The 17,640-nt window shown below is 42.2% G+C and overlaps 1 protein-coding gene across 1 annotated transcript in view; it reads right to left on the bottom strand.

Moving 5' to 3' along the window:
- The window catches only part of wdpcp (WD repeat containing planar cell polarity effector), a 75,893-nt gene that overhangs the window by 19,620 nt on the left and 38,633 nt on the right, over nt 1–17,640 (bottom strand). Inside the window, exons 9-12 of the mRNA XM_034135882.1 lie at nt 14,865–15,059; nt 5,747–6,323; nt 1,289–1,477; nt 203–326 (exon numbers count right to left, since the gene is read on the bottom strand). Of these exons, the coding sequence (XP_033991773.1) occupies nt 203–326; nt 1,289–1,477; nt 5,747–6,323; nt 14,865–15,059 (1,085 nt within the window). The remainder of the gene's footprint in view (nt 1–202; nt 327–1,288; nt 1,478–5,746; nt 6,324–14,864; nt 15,060–17,640) is intronic.

The following is a 17,640-nucleotide window of genomic DNA, read 5'->3' as shown; positions in this document are numbered from 1 at the left end:
GAAAATAGTCTGTACATGTGTGTATGTAGAGACGCCATGAACATATGCAGCAGCTAATGTTTATGTATGTAATTTAAATACACTAAGCTCTTATAGACCCGACCTTGACCTTTGACCCCTCCCCCTGTAGAGTTATGCAAAGCTAATTTCTCCATCAGACGATCACATGAGGACCCCAGCAGCACAGAGTGGGTGGTGTTACCTGAGAAGGTGGTGAAAAAAGCGGCGGGCACACTTGCTGATGGGCTCCCTGAACTCCAGTATCACCACGTCTGAGAGAGGGGCGGGGGGGGCGTAAAACACCCCGAGAGTGGCCTCTAGCAGGGCTAAGGAAGGGACAGAAAATACATTTAAAAAATCTTTAAAACGTATAGGGTTTAATTGGATTTGTTTCAGCAAAAAATGTTGGCAAGTTATGAAATAAAATACAGTAAAAACGTCTTAAATAAAGTATTTTATAAACAAATTATAAAAACATTTCAGTTTACACAGATATGGCATATAAAGGGTATGTTGGGGAGATTGTAGCTGGCTCTTTTAAATCCTTTGCTGGTCTACATATTGAGTAACTTCTTCTTAAACAGTAAATGAGATCCTTAAAGACAGACACATAGAGCCACTATAGAAGTCTAACTCTCTTTCTATGTTAACATGTTCTAATTAACAGCACATTTTAAACAAAAAATGAAATGCAAGTGTAGGTAGAATACCTATAAAATATTATAGTTTTTCATTTACTTGAGATATAAATGGTTTGTGAAGGTCAGCGGGCTAATTTAAAGTCTGCAAACCTTTATGCTATACTGCCGAGCTAATAGAGTGCCACAGTGACGCGTCCTAAAACCCGGAAGTAAACTCTTTCCGGTTCCTTCGACAAAAAGCAATGCAAGTTCTCCATAGGATTTTGGAAAATAGCTCGAAATAAGGTCTGTGGTTGACACACATTGAAGAGACAGATCACGTTTTGTTCAGCCGGATAATCTCCACACGTCTACCCTACTTTTATAAATTTTCGAATCATAAATATAATCGATAGATTTATGATTTGAAAAAAAGGAACCGGAAGTGGTAAAATGCTAACTTACTTCCGGGTTTTAGGACACGTCATTGTGGCACTCTATACCGTAGTATAAACTGTGATAAGCTTGAAACATTGTATTTAATCGTACTAATGTCAGTTAAGTGTTGTATAGCGAGAAACATTTAAATAAACCCAATGTTCTTTGGAGTTACTGCCTCTAAAGGTAGGATGTAAACTAAATTAAAAACCAAAAACCTGTCTGCCCACCCTCTCTCTCTGCGTTCAGCTCCAGCCTCAGCAGGTGGTTGGTGATGGAGCTCAGCCCTCGATGGCACTCGTCTCCCATGATGCTCCAGTCCATGGCCTCCAGGACGCCCAGCGCCTCTCTGACTTGCCCACAGCGCAGCCGCTGCTGCAGCATCTCCCCGAGGCCCACCAGGCCTCCAGTCAGGGCTCCTAGAACATCCAGTGAGATTGATTTTAGTTTATTAGAACATGAGCAAAACAAAGAACATATATATTTAAAAAAAAAAGGATGTTGTCGATATTTTTTTATATTCACACAATGTACACTGTCAAAGTAAACTTCATCCCTATTTCCAATAGTTGAGTGTGCAAAAAAAGCAGCTTCTTAAACAACAACTGAACTAATGTCTGTAAACAAGGAGAAGCAGTTTTTCCTAAGCCTGAATATTGTATGGTGCAATAATCCTGTAGAATAACTCGGAGCACCTACTTAAGCTAAGTAAGTGTCCGGCGCATCGGTCGAAACTCTGAAGCTGCACTAGATCGGTTAGACTGACATCGACCTGTCAATCAATTAGGCGGGAAGTCTGTTTAATCCTGTGTGTGTGTGTGTGTGTGTGTTTGTGTGTGTCCAATCTATTTAAATTCAACACAAAAACATCGAGCATACGTATGTATGAGATGAATGCAACAACTGATTTTGCCTTTTAAACCAGAGGCGATTGATTATGCTTTGTTTGTGTGTGGTGTTTGTGTGTGGTGTGTGTGTGTGTGTACATTAGGACTGGCTAATAATGAAAGGGATGAGGTTTTTATACCCTTCCCGGCAGTAAGGGTGTCTCGTTCTGTGGTGTAAAAGGTTACACACAGAACCATATGTGTGCTCTATAGAGCACACATACGGGAAGAGACAGTGTTGAATATCCGAGGTGATTAATGTCCATTGTGCTTACGGTACTTATAGTAAAATGAAACCACAAAACTCAAATGCATGTTGCCATAAACGAGTCATGTAACGTTTTACCTCACCTCGCTGTAGTTTGGCTTATGTCAGGCCGTGTGTCGCTAATGAGAGTTCGAGCTCTTACAAGGTACTTTAAACAAACCAAAAAATCAACTCACATCTATTTCATGACACAGGTGCATCAGAAAGGGAGGAATAGTTCAAAAGTTGTAAATAACCTCCTGCACACTATCAAGCTTGTATACAAATGTTGTACTTGTACTAAATCAAAAGGTCTAGTACCAGAACAGTCTTTTTTACAAAAACGTTCTACCTTTTTTGCAACTTATAATGTACTTATCTTAACCGGATATATCCAAAATTAGTGGACTAGCTTAGTCTGATGTGAGACTACAGGAGAAAAAATAATAACTGGAGTATTTTGTTACAAATAATTCGAATATGTTTGGTTTACATCATCGGGCCAGGCTGCAGGCAGGCAAAGTCACCGCTGACTCTGTCTAATTAATTGAAGAAGTTGTGTGTGTGTGTGTGTGTGTGTGTGTGTGTGTGTGTGTGTGTGTGTGTGTGTGGTGTGTGGTGTGTGTGTGTGTGTGTGTGTGGTGTGTGTGTGTGTGTGTGTGTGTGTGTGTGTGTGTGTGTGTGTGTGTGGAGGGAGGGTGTTTGAGCAATTAAAATCACAAGCTGGCAATTAGCAAGCCCCCAAATCCCCTTAAGAGTGGGCTAATGTGGCTAATACATCAGCTGAGCGTAGTGCGGATTGTGTGTCTACTTTTACGTGTGTGTGTGTGTGTGTGTGTAGTGGTCTTTCAGTTGGGCGTTAACGTCTGCTCTAAGCTAACTCTAAGAGAGACAATGGATCATTGTGGAGGCGAGGATAAGTCAGTTCTTTCCCACACCTGTCTACACGGACTTATTTGATCAGCGTCAGACTGTCAGACCCACAACAACACAGAGCAGCAGCACAAACAAACCCTACTGAGCACCGTCAACATGACAAGTACACTTCAGAGACAAACTGCTGACAAATAGTTCAACTCAAAGTATAATAATGAAAGCTGAGCATTAAAGTCGACCTTAAATAAGAAGAAATCAGCCATTAAAACTGTTATACTGTAGACATTTAGTATCCTTTCTTTTTATAAATCAGAATATCTAGAAATAAGAGAGGAAACTAGTTGATTATTTAATTAAAAGATGCCAAAATAGTCGATTGAACCCTGGTCAGTTTTAACTCAAATTGTTGTGATAGACTTGAAGTGCTTTACTAATCAAGTTTAGCAAGCTGTGCATTTGAAAAAAGAAACCGTATTTATGTTACCTGAATGTCCGTCACATAGACTCTGATTCTAACCCTCTCATTTTCTTTACTAGTTGTATACCAGGTTATGTAATTATTCCTATTTCAATATTTCACGTCCCTACAAAAAAAAAAACGACTATTGTCCTCGTTCAGCACATTTCCTGGTCTGCCCTTCCTCAGCCTGTGCCGGTGCAGCCCAGCCGTGGCCAACGTGTGCCCAGATGAGATAACTGGGTGCAGGCAGGGGGGTGGGGGGTGGGGGGGGCACCAGGGAGGGCTGCCTCCTATGGAAAAAAGGAACTTGGAGCTCAGCCAAGTCTTTCTTCCTCGCCGTCTCCCGACTCACTCATTCTGTCATGTAGCGGGCCTTATGAAACAAGTCAATACAGAGAAGGAGCGCAAGCAAACAAACAATGAGTTGGAGTGTGTGTGTGTGCGTGCGTGCGTGTGTGTGTGTGTGCATAGAAGCACAGAAATAGAATAATACACACACACGTGTTAGTGTGGGGGGAAGAATTATCATGGAGAAAAGACGTGCAGTGACTTTCTTCATCAAAACCTTGGCAGACGATCAGAGGAGGGGAAGCTATTGTTGGAAGACACCCTCCTCTTTCCCTGTGCACACAGGCAAACGCAGTTGGATACACACAGTTAAACACACACACACACTTACACACACACACAATCTTCTACCTTCCTCCATCCACCCCCTCACTCCTGCTTTCAAACTTCGGCGGAGAGCTACTGTCACATCTTCTTTCCAAAGTCACAATTAAAGAAGCTGAATGTGTGTATGTATGAGTGTGTTTGTGAATGCGTGTGTTGGAGGGTGAGGTGGCTGCTTTGGAAACATTTTGATTGGCAAACTTTATCTGGGGGCCCCGAGGGACTGCGCAGCCACTGTAAACGATTTATCGGAAAAATGCATCCCAGAATGCACCTGGGGGGCTCTTGCCCCGGGGCGATTATTGAATGACCTCTGAGAGCGTGACTCCTGCTAACCTTCCCGCCCGTCGACAAATTAACTTCCCTCAGCAGTGAAGAGGTAAGAGTACGACCCCGTTCAGCCGCCATTGTTACACAGAGGGGTTCAGATACTGAGGCAGACCCACGACACAGGGAGAGCCTCTGAAGGGGGGGGGGGAGGTTTGCACATTATATTCTATTTGTAATCACATAAGGTTGCGTCAAATATAAAGGTAAAAATGAGGGGTAGTTACTTTAGGTTTCAAACTAAAATGGTCCTGACGTCCTCTACAGTGGACATACTGTAACATTTAAAAATCAAATTAAATTAAAAAGTCTAAATTGCAAGATGTTTTTTTAACCCTAAATAAGTAGGAAATAAAAAATAAAGAAGATTGGAAAACATTTTTTTTCCTCGGTTCCCAGGAGGATATATACATAAATATATGACGGATGGAATATTAATATTAAATATTAAATATACAGATTATATAAATGTACAATGTGGTTAACGATGAGCTGAGTCGTGTTTCCAGACGCACCTGTTTAGTTACATGAAACTATAACTGCATCACTCTAAGACAGAATTATTAAAAGCTAGTTCATGTCTTACTTTCAGAGGATCACGAATTTACATACAAATATATTTTTAAGCTCAAACTGGAGTAGAGCCTGCTGTGTGAAATACTGATTTGTGTAAAAGCAATTAAATAGTTGTTAGTGTGCATAAATCCCTATGGAAGACTTCTGAGATGATCAGGCAATTACTCAATTAGTCGATGGATGGAACATTATATGGCATTTTGAGTTCTTCTTGGTTAGATATCATTGCCACAAGTGATCTGAAGAAACCGCATTAGGATATGGGTCTTAGCATTGATGCGTTCGGATATCGTTGATCAGTTAATTGAAAAGTAATTCGATGTTGAGTTTTTTGAGTTCTTAGAGTTTCTGCTCCGCAAAAAAAAATCCAACTTTGTTTTTTGCCATTTCTCATTTCTAAATCGTATTCCACCTACCGAGTCTGAATCTCAGGGCAGCCAATGGTCCCAAACAAGTGATCTGAAGAAACCACATTAAGGATACGGGTCTTAGCATTGATGCGTTCTGACATCTCTGACTGAATAATTGATCAGTTTGTTGAAACGTAAGCCTATTTTATTGAGTTTTGTGAGTTCTTAGAGACTCCACAAAAATTCCAACTTCCTATTTTGCAATTTCTAATTTGTAATCGTATTCCACCTACCGAGTCTGAATCTCAGGGCAGCCAATGGTCCCCCATGAAAGGCCAACATCAGCACATCTGCCTCCAGGCCCGCAGCCCACCGCAGCCCCTCCAGTCCTCCGCAACTCCGCAGGTGGTCGGCGAGTCTTAGCGTTTCCGCTGGAGCCTCATCCTCCGCTACCAGCGCCATCCTTACAGGTGCCAAGCCCACATCAAAGCACATCAGCTCTCCCTGCTCTCCCCCCACCACCACCACGGCCCCAGCAGGGTGCCAGGCGAGGAGGGTGGGGGGTACGGGGCAGGAGGCCAGGAGAGAGACCCCCCGTCGCTGGTCAAACAGCACCAAGGAGGAGTCACTGAGACCCAGGAGAAGAGAGCTCTCAGAGGGGTGTCGTGAGCAGGAGACAGGGCGCGATGTTAGAGGGATGTGGGTGGAAGAGAGGCGGTGCAGGCGGCCTCGAGAGCACTCGTACACACAGCTGTCGGCCCAGAAACCCTCTCTGGATCCTGGAAGCTCCACTGTGAGCAGCTGGTAGGGCTGGAGGAGGCTGAAGCAGCAATCCAGAGGGTTTCCTTCAGACTGGAGAGAGCCGAGCACCTTCAGAGGGAGAAGAGGAATACGTTTCAATAAGGCTTCAACTGATGCACACCTTCCTATAAATGTGATCTAATATGACAATGAAGAATCAAATATTTGCAAACTTTCGTTCAGTACCAAAATGTTTCAGGCAATGCAATCCGAAGTTGTTAGTCATATAATTGTTTAGCTTAAAAAACATCCACAAGTTGAACTTAAAATCCTATTGGCTGTTTTGTAACTGAAATATATGGATAAGTATTTCATAGATAGCCATACAATTAGTTTCTTACATTCATGTCATCCAAGTGCCACCCTCCAATGAAGATTTCAATTTGTCCAATACTTTGTTTATAGTGTTTAGTGGCAAATGTTTAGTGTAGTTTACCTGCTTTACTTGAGCATGTTAGCATCTAACATGTTTGCACACTTTAGATTTAGGGGCTGACATTTTTCTGATGCAATAAAACAAGTTACCAATAAGTGTAACTATAGCATAGTTATCAAGGAAACACCTGCATGTGTTTTACTTGATGTATCTGTAACATTTTAACTACATAACAGAGGGAAGAATAGTTCCTGCAATTTCTAACACTTAAAGTCTAAAGTTTAGAATTTGTTTTATTGTATGTCCTTAGTAGTTAAGTGTCTCTAAACATTGTGTAAGAAACACAACTGAATCTTGACAATCCAATATTTTTTGTTGTTTTCACAATTTTAGGAAATGGAAGATTCTGACTTGTGCCAGTACGGTTGATAAACAAGCAAAAGAAAGGAATAGTTTGGAAAACATGCGAGAGAAAGACAGAGAAATGAGTCACACCATGGCAGCCACAAACCCCCCCGGAGATGGAAGAAAAAGAGCCTTCCTCTTTGCTCATAAACACCCGGCTGTCAATCAAGACAACTAATGATAAGAGCTTCATTTTAACTCAAGGTCAACAACATATTCTCCCTGAGCATACCACAGCCTGGCACCCAGCACCCAGCGATAAACAACCTGCTTTGTTTACCTGCGTGAGGAGCCAAGACCTACAATAACATGGTGACTGACAAGAAACAAGTCCTTTTTCAAAATGAATAGAGTGATACATGAAGAAAGCTCTGGATTTTTAGACCAGAATTCAGATTATTCGGACACAATGGCTAAGCCAGCAAGCATTGACACTGATGGAGTAAAGCCGTGTCACGGGTGGTAGTGTTGATAAAACACCCACAAGGAACCATCAACTGTAGGTGTGTGACAGGAGACATCAGCCAACATTTCCACAGTCACTAACAGAGCGTTATAGGAGGGATTTCACCTAACCGAAGCCTCTATCAAAACCCTGCATTGACCGTGGCAGCTTTGGCTAAATGAGCCCATTTCTTTTCGCCGTGTAGACAGAAAGAAGGATGCCTGTCTTCCTCTTCTCTCGCAAAGCTGCCCGGTCCAGTTTTTTTGGCAGGCATTGGCAAAAAGGGACTTAGATTGAGGAAGTTGTTTGTTTTTTTGCCTGCCTGTGGTCTACAGCAGGAGAGAAGCAGATGACTGTCCTCCTGAAAGCTTTTTTTTCCCACTCCATAATCCCCCAGAGCTATAGCTCCTGCTGCTCCCCAGGGGGTGGGTGCTGTGTGTGTGTGTGTGTGTGTGTGTGTGTGTGTGTGTGTGTGTGTGCGTGTGCGTGCGTGTGTGCGTGCGTGCGTGCCTGTGTGTGTGTGTGTGTGTGTGTGTGTGTGCGTGTGTGCGTGCGTGCGCGTGCGTGCATGCGTGTGTGTGTGTGTGTGTGTATGTGTGCGGGTGCATGTGAGTGTGTGTGTGTTTTTATTTGTGGCAGCAGGAATGAGGGGCTCAATTCACACTGAAAAAAATGAAACGTTGACTCTAATTAAATGTATTATGTCAAGAGATTTCACATAACTGTATTAAGTTAGTTGAAAGCAACAATATTACGTTTAAAAGTTATTTCAGTAAGGGTTAGGGTATCCTATGGGGAGGGTAGGGCTACATTTCTCCAGGGACAAAGTAACACAAGCATTTCACAAACTTGCACACAAATGCGTAGGTGGATGCTTCGAGAATCACAAAACCTACTTCCGTTCAACAAACCCTGACCCCCCCCCCCCCCCCAACACATCTCATCCTCTCAGCTTTTCATCCTGTGCCCGGCTGCTGGTGCCCGCCTGCTGTGCCAGCATGCCACCGTGGCACCATCGGGGATGAGGTGCAGCTGATTCAGCTCTGCCTCCCCCAAGAGGTGAGGAAACAAGAAGGGGGAGAGAGTCGGCTAAAGAGCAGTGAAGAGGAAGTACTGCATGGCCTCATTCAACCTGCAACAGCGTGTATTTTAAACATATGTGATGATGGAGAATGATTCCTCACACCCCTGTCCACAACTCTAATTTAATTTACTGCCAATTCATATCACAGTCTTCATCACATTTGGGTATTTGCTCCATTTGACAGTTAATATTGATATTTAACTGTCTGATTTTTTTCACACCACGATCGATAAAAGCATTTTCTAGCTTTGCAGGGCCTCAAAAATGTATGCATTGATTTATTATTCCTTGATGTTACTTGGATGTTTGAAGATGCAGTTCATTATGCAGCCGATTAAAGGTGGCATTTTATTACCCAATAAGGAGCTCCTTAATCTCTAGTCAATATTTCATAAAGGCATATATAACAGCCCTTTTACTCTGGCTTCGCGGACAGTGGTCATCAGGGGAGTCAAACTCAATGTCATCACGGGCCACATCAGCATTATGGTTGCACTCAAAAGGGCCGGTTGTAACTTTAAGACTATATAAAAAGACATATATAAATATTGAATATATATAAACTAATGTATTATATTACATTATTGCCTCTGCATTGGATTATTATCGGATAGGGTAATTAACTACGTCTGAAAGCAGAAGTCTAGCGTAAATAATTGCAAGTCTCTTCAGTAAGAATGTCACAAAATGATTTAAAAAGAAAAGCCAAATTCTGGAAAAACATTGATTGTGACATTTTGAAAAAAAAGTAACATTTTGAAAAAAAAATCTATTTATGAGAAAAAGGCTAATTCTAAGAAAAAAAGACATATTTGGACAAAAAAAGTCAAATTCTGAGAAAAAGTCACATTTGAGATGCATTGTGGGACATGTAGTTTATGGGCAACGTGCTTCTGTAAATCGGCATGTAACCGTATAATAAACATATTATATTCTTTGCAAGCTCTTGTGGGGCCACATAAAATGAAGTCGCGGGCCGGATTTGGCCCCCGGGCCTTGAGTTTGACACCCCTGCCCTACATGATTTGAGCTTTATTGGACCAGGAACTGAGTTTGAGTTATTTTTAAGTGTTTCATAAATGTGCAATATTTGAAAAAGATAGTCAAAGTCTCAAATGTGCTACATACAGTAGGACATTAAGAGCAAAAACTGCATCCCACATTTTATTACAGTGAGCGCAGCAGCATTTTGACTCTGGGTCATTTGTACAGCCATGCTGTTCACATTCATGTGTACTGAGCAAAGGCAAGCAAAAGGCCCCTGAAGGCAACACAGCTGATTGGGAGATTAGATTATTTGCACTCAAGACTTTCAGGGTCAAAGTGGGGGTTCACTCTTTCAGAAAAACTGCGAATACTCATGCCACTGTAAGCATGACGAGACATGATAATTTGCGAATGATGACATAAACCTTTAAATGCAGCTGAATATTATAAGAACTCTGCTACAAACGTTGAATATAAATGTTCCCCTAAAAAAGCGTGGACAGTAGACAGTTTTCTTGGCATTGATATCACAAAACTGTCTGAAAGCAACAATTGTACAGCCCTGTATTACATACTGCTAAATGAAATATGTATAATACAAATACACTTTGGAAGTCAAAACAACAGCCAGTCTTTAAACTAAGAGTGGAGAAAGGACTTCTGAAATACACTATTCATGTGCCATTTAAATATATTCAGAAAAAGCTTTGTTTGCCTGTGAACCCTCCAGAGTATTTTGTGGCAAGTTATTGTACTGTATTCCCCGGTTCTGAGAGCATAAAATAGAAAAATGATGAATAAGGTTAAGAAAGAGCAAGTGAGTGAAAGGATGTGCAAAAGAGACAGAAAAAGAGGGAGACAGACAGACAGAAATATGCACAAAAGACGACGAGAAAGAGAGAGAATAAAGTGAGTTCAGAGAGGGGAAAAGAGGGTGGGACATGGAGAGAAAGATGCAAAGAGAGTGGGAGACAGACAGTGAGAGAGAGGCCTCTAGTAAGTAGCTTTCTCCTGGTTATTGGTTTCAGTGACTGGTCAAAACTATTCTTCTCCATTCTTCTTGTCTCTCTCTCGCCGGCACCTTTCTTTCCCCCTCCGTGGCGTGAAAGATAAAGCGGACGGGCCCAACTGTGTGGCTGGCCCTTGTTCACAGCAGTGGCCTTTTGAAGCCAATTTTCCAGCTCACGGAGCAGAGAAAGACGGGCAGAGGGACTCGGAGGAGAGTGGAGGGATGAAGGGATGAGGGCTGTATGAGGGAGGAGGAGGAGGAGGGGGCGGCTGAGAAGTTTGAGGTGTGTGAATTAGGGTTAGTGTTGAGGTACTGATGTGAGAGAATGCCCAGATACAGCAGGATTACGATGCAAAATGTTCCTCACACCTAAACTGCCATAATTGGCGCCTCTGAACATAATTGTAGAACAGAGGGAACGTAATTCACTCGACCTTAAGCAGTGGAAGCAGTGCAGCTTGGGGGTAATTCTGCACTTTGCGTTCCACACTGAACTTTTCATGGTCCACTTTACTGTTTGATTGAAGTGCATTGCTAAAAAAAAGTGCTTTTTACTGTACATGCTTCAATTCTGCACGTTAAAAAGGACGTATTGTGCAAATGTATAGGTTCATATTTGTAATTTGTTTCTCTACTGTGACAAGTTTCCATGCTTTAACGCTCAACATTTTTCTATGCTGCCTCTCATACCCTCTGTCTGAAACCAGAGCCCAGTCTGCTCTGAGGGCCGGCTCCATTGTGATTGGTTGACCGCTTAGAGATGTCCCGCCCCTTAGCCAATCAACCTATCTGTCTTAGCTATCATGTACTGTACAGCAGGGGTGTCAAACTCAACTTCATCACGGGCCACGTAGGATGTATGGTTGCACTCAAAGGGCCGGTTGTAACTTTGAGACTATATCAAAATACATATATAAATATTTAATATATATAAAATAATGCATTATATTACATTATTGCCTCTGCATTGGATTATTATCTGATAGGGTAATAACTTCATAATTAACTACGTCTGAAAGCAGAAGTCTAGGGTAAATAATTAGAAGTCTCTTCAGTGAGAATGTCACAAAATGAGGTTAAAAAAAAAAAAAGGGTGACATTTTGAAAACAAAGTGACATTAAATTAAAAAAAATTGAGATGCATTGTGGGACATGTAGTTTATGGGCAACGTGCTTCTGTAAATCGCCATGTAACCGCATAATAAACATATTATATTCTTTCAGAGCTCTTGTGGGCCACATAAAATGAAGTCGTGGGCCGGATTTGGCCCCCGGGCCTTGAGTTTGACACCCCTGATGTACAGTGTGTTGGAGCGCTAGCCAATAGAAGCGTGAGTGTTACATAGTGATGTCATATGTCGCGAAAGTAAACGGGTCCAATGGAGGCGTTTCAGGCAGGGAGAGGGATAGAAACTCCTTCTGAAGGGAACACAGGGATTCTACCCTTTGCAGACCGTTTACATGCACTAAAACCTAAATAACACACTACAGGAAAGGGAAAACCCCAAAAGGCATAATAGGGCTTCTTAAAAATTGCAGCTTTAACTTTCCGAGGCAAAATTACCCAATTTAAAGTTGTAAATGTAGCTTTCAAATACAGTCTTAATTGTACTGTTATGGATCAGATGAAGTATAGATTGACTTATTCAATTATGTATTCCTTCTTTACGAGTTATTTCAGTCAAGGTTGTCTTGTAATGGACAATCTGTTTTGGTTTTCTTGTTTAGCCAAAGAAAATACCCATGCAGCACAGAGCTAATAATTAAAAGACAACAGAAATCAGAGAAATGCAGATCAAACAACGGCAGGGAAACTGTTTGGTGACAGATAACAGGATAGTCATACGCTTTAAAATGTTCACAAACATAGACACAGATATGACTAAAAAAGGAGGAAAACATCCTTTTATTAAGATTATTAAATGGTTTGTTTGTGTGTATGTTTGTGTTTAGGGGGGGGGGGGGGTGGTGTAGGGAGGGAAGCATGAAGGAAGGATAATTAAAATGTTAACTGAATGCATTAAATCAAACTATGTATGTGTTTTTCTCTGCTTCCCCCTGCATGCCGTGGCTCCACTTATCAGCATGAGGAGGGGGGGGGGGCATACGAATTAAGACCACATAGGGAAAGAAATCAGACTTTTATAAATGCCGAGAGACTGGCTAGAAAATTGGCTTAGTGCGGCAGATAGCGTACTGAACAAAAGGAACATATATATGAGCTTGAAGTGATTGAAGTAGCTGGCGTCTCCCGATGTGTGCCCGACGTTTGATTCCCGCCACGGCTCTTACATAAACTGTTCGCTTAATTTCACACCGCGCATCTGAAAAATGACAACAAACGCTTTCATTAGAGCGCGATGCCGCAGCCCCACGAAGACACTTTAATGTTCTTGAAGCGTGGAGGAAGGAAGGAGGAGAGGAGGATGTGGGGGGTTGAAGGAGACAGTGAGAATAAACTAGGTGAAGGAGTGTAGATAAATGTGAAGAGCGTTCCAAAAACAAGAAGCGGTAAAAGCAGCAAACAGCATCTGCTTTGCTTATTTCAATATTCATGTGCCTCCCTCCCTCATTCTGCTGCGTGAATTTGTTTTCCTAGCATGCAATTGGTAACGCTCATCTCCCTTCTCTCTCTGTTGTAGTGAAATATTTTGCATACGCTTACCGATACACAGCATGAGGAGTAGAGTTAAGCTCAGTTCGGTAATTTAGGATCTTTCATGTGCTTTTGGCACGAAGACAACCCTACGTTGACACAGAATCAGGTCACGGGTAGGGTTTTGCCAGAGGCCATGAGGATGTGTGTGTAAAGCGTGTGAGTGTGTGGAAGTGTAGGCGTTCTCCTTCACGCTGAACCACAGCTTAGCTTCTCCGGTGTATTTCACATGGTGATGCATGGAGGTGCAACACAGAGGTGCCACCCTAGAGGTGACTAACACACCGTCCCCAATCCCATCCACCACAACACAGGCCTCCACTCCAAACAGCAGCTTTGTTCACTATGTGTCCTTTCTGTGTGTGTGTGTGTGTGTGTGTGTGTGTGTGTGTGTGTATGTGTGTGTGTGTGTGAGTAACTTAGAGTGTGTAAAAAAGAAACAGCTGGAGTTATGGTGTGTTTACTGAGTTTAAGGCTTCAAAGAGTCCTGAAAAGGTCAAAGAAAGCTTTAACAGAATGGGCCTGATTAAGGATGATTTATGTTGGAAATGTGGGGAAGAACGTGGCACGTATATGCATGCATTTTGGGAATGTTCGAAGGTTTGTCCCTTGTGGAGGAGTGTTCTGGACTCTATGGGAAAATGGTTGAAATGTGATATTCCCACTTCGCCAAGACTTTGTCTCCTTGGAGACAGGACGGTGACCCCGCATCTGAATAAATGTGTATTTAGAGTGTTAAAGACTGGCCTAATAACGTGTGCACGGATCATTTTAAGATGTTGGAAGGATCCCCAAACTCCTACACTGAATATGTGGAGGGTTCAAATGATGGAGACTGCTGCATGTGAAAAGATGCTGGGAAGGTTGAATGTTCAAAGTGGCATGGCTAATGAACAATGGGATAGTTTCAGTAGATACATGTCTGGGGAAGGTGGAACCGTGTGAAGACAGTAATAAGTGGATGTGGGACACTCACAATATCATGCACTATGTGCGCTGCTATGACTGGATGCTTTACTTTGATGTATGGATACTTGTCAATGCCTGTTTTTACCTGCCTGTTTTTATGTTTTTATTTTTATTATTTCTTTGGTACTGTTTGTTTTTTCTCTGAGTCTGTATATGATGTTGAATGTTTGTGCTTAAAATCCAATAAAAAAAATTGAATTACAAAAAAAAGAAAGCTTTAACTATCCTGCGGTTTTAAAATATACTGAAGATTGACCTGTATATGGAGAGCTTTCCCGTCAGTCTCAGATTCTTCTTCCCTTCATCACTGTGACTTAAAATACTTCCTTTAGGATCAGTATCTCGCTCCCAAAGGAGCAATCCACCATCTTCTCACTTGAGTTAAGTAATTAAAGGGGCCCTATTACCATCATTTTCAGGTTCATATTTGTATTTTGTGGCTGTGTATAAAACACACTACAGGATGGGGAAAACCCCAAAAAGTATCATAGGTCCTTTTTAACATAACCTTAAATGAGTCAACATTGAATTTCGGTTTCACTTGGGACAGAAACAGCGATCTCCTGGGTGGATCTCTGGGGTTTGTTTGACCTGTACAACCACCCCATGTGTACACAAAGTTTCTAACCTTACCTGGCAACGTTTTCCTCGCTCTTTTTAAGCATGTGTGTGAATGTACCTTGAGGCCTTCAGCAGGCGAGCAGCTGAGCAGGACCAGGTTGTTCCTGTGTGTGTTTGTCGGGGTCCAGGGCCACAGCTCCTCATTGGGCTCGACCGAGTCCCACCAGCAGAGCGCCACGTCCTGCAGACGGTTCAGAGCCAACCGTCTGCTGAGCCTGCGACCCCCCCGACCGCTCAGCTCCACAGACACCACCTGGACATGGAACGACACGTACAGTTGGTTTAGGCCCAAAATACATTTCTGAACCATCCAGATCTCTCAGGTCTTCTGTACCTGGTCAACTTTCTGTCCCCTAGTCAGAACTAAACATGGAGAAGCAGCGTTCAGTTATTATGCTCCAAATATCTGGAACAAACTCCCAGAAACCTGCAGGTCCAGTGCAACTCTTACTACTTTTAAATCCAGGCAGAAGACTTTTATTTTTGCCGCTGCTTTTAATTGAACTATTCAAATCTTAACTGCAACTTTTATCATGTATTTTGTCTTTTAATGTTTATTTTATTATCTTCATTTCATTTTTAATTGTTCCGTTCATGGTATGCACAACTTAATGTATAACAATTATTTACAAAACATGTCTCTATTAACACACCATACCCGAAAAGGAGCAGGGAGGAGAACATAATCTTATATTACCTGCCCCTTTCTCAAAAAAAAATAAAATAAATAGAAATAGATGGTCTGTCCTTCATATTTTCTTATTCACAGCCAATCATAACAGTATCGTAGGAAAATAAGAGAAACACAAAAACATACAAAAAAATACTTAGTTCCCACTTGACAGTTAAAGGTAGGGTAGGTAAGAATGGAGAAACCAGCTCGAGTGCGCTAGAATTTGAAAGTACACAACCGGAAAAAATCTGCCTCTTCCTTCAGACTTCCTTACAGAGCCCCTCCTCCAACACACACGAACGCGCACATGACCAATGAGGGCACGAGATAAGTTTGTGCCCCGATGGAAGGCTGACAGGCAGGTAGGCCATCCAGTTATTTTAGCCGGGCCGGCTCAGATGATTGGTCGTGCTTTTTACAGCGCCACGGCTTCCAAAGATGACATTTTCTTTTATGTATTTATTGTCAAAGCATTTAATATATTCATTGCTATCGGGATGTTAAGAGCATTCCATGGAATATAACAAGTGTTTCTGAAGTGAATTACCTACCCCACCTTTAACGGAAAGAAACAAAACAAAAAAACAACAACACCAAAACATCACATGAACAAGGAAAAGTGCAACATCCTCATCTGAGTCCTACTGGAGTAGAAGGGGGAAAGCGGCGCATAATAATAATAACAATAATAATAATAATAATGGGACCTGCAAATAAAGAACAGACATCACAAAGACTTACCAATGCAGGACCAGAGTACATAAACTTATTGTGACAAGAAGACAAGAAGAAGACTAGCTGCTGTATCACATTCATCAGTAAAAGGGGAAGTTATCAGAGTCTAAGTGATTCACTCATTTGGATTCACCTGCCTGTGTTAACACCTGAAGGCTCTCAAACTTCTCCAGCCCCGAATATTACTCGTGTCCTTCCCCCATTTTGTTTTTGTTGATGTCTAAAGGTTGTTTTTTATCTTCCATTATTAATGTGTGTCTGCGTGTTTTGTTCTGTCGGGCTTGTTGTTTTAGTGATGTGCATATTTTTGGGAAGGTCCGCCACGCTCTACGGGCCACAACAAAGAGACGCACAGTAATGAGCTCTCGTGGCGCTGGGGGGGGGCACACACATTCACACAGAAACACACACACACATACATGAATGCATGCATGTATGCACACAAATACACATGTATACATGTACAGGCAGTGGGGTAAAAAGTGTATACAAGCACACACTTTTATAGAGACACACACACACACACACACACACACACACACACACACACACACACACACACACACACACACACACACACACACACACACACACACACACACACACACACACACACACACACACACACACACACACACACACACACACACACACACACACACACACACACACACAGTGCTCCATCCAGAAGCACTTTTAAAGCAGGTGAAATTGCAGGTCTTACACTGTGACCCTGCCTTTCATGAACACCACAGCTCATTTCTTCTTCTCTCACACACACACACTCTTTATCTCCAGTCACACTCACTAACACAATGAAGCAGCTACCAGAGTCGATGACACACACACACACACACACACACACACACACACACACACACACACACACACACACACACACACACACACACACACACACCACACACACACACACACACACACACACACACACACACACACACACACACACACACACACACAAATGACCTGTGTTACCGTGTATAAGAGTGTCTAGGGCCTGACAGAAAGGCACGTTATGAAAGCAGTAATACAGCAATGTCTATTTAAATTATTCTAAAAACAACAAAAAAAACTAAAATCTCTTGGAACAAAAAAAAGGGTTTAAAGCACAGAAACATGCAGAAATTAATAAATCGACAAGCTGGAGGTTCAGTGGTCCATGTCTGCCCTTCTCGCCCCCTCGGGGGAGAATTTGCTTTGGACACGAAATACAGAGATGAATTAAAATGATGGAAGTACATGTGATGATAAAAGGAACAAAGAGTTGCCTCAAACAGCTGAACGGGAGATCACTGACAGATTAGAAATGGCAAAGAAGAAAAAAATCTGAAAATCACCGGGTTAATAACACACTATCTCGACCCCCCCGCCCCCCTCCACCTCACCATCCCTACCCATCTCTTCC

Source organism: Trematomus bernacchii, unplaced genomic scaffold (genome assembly GCF_902827165.1).
Source record: "Trematomus bernacchii unplaced genomic scaffold, fTreBer1.1, whole genome shotgun sequence".
NCBI lineage: Eukaryota > Metazoa > Chordata > Actinopteri > Perciformes > Nototheniidae > Trematomus > Trematomus bernacchii.
Note: the sequence above shows the minus strand (reverse complement) of the source record. Positions and strands in the feature narration are given on the sequence as shown.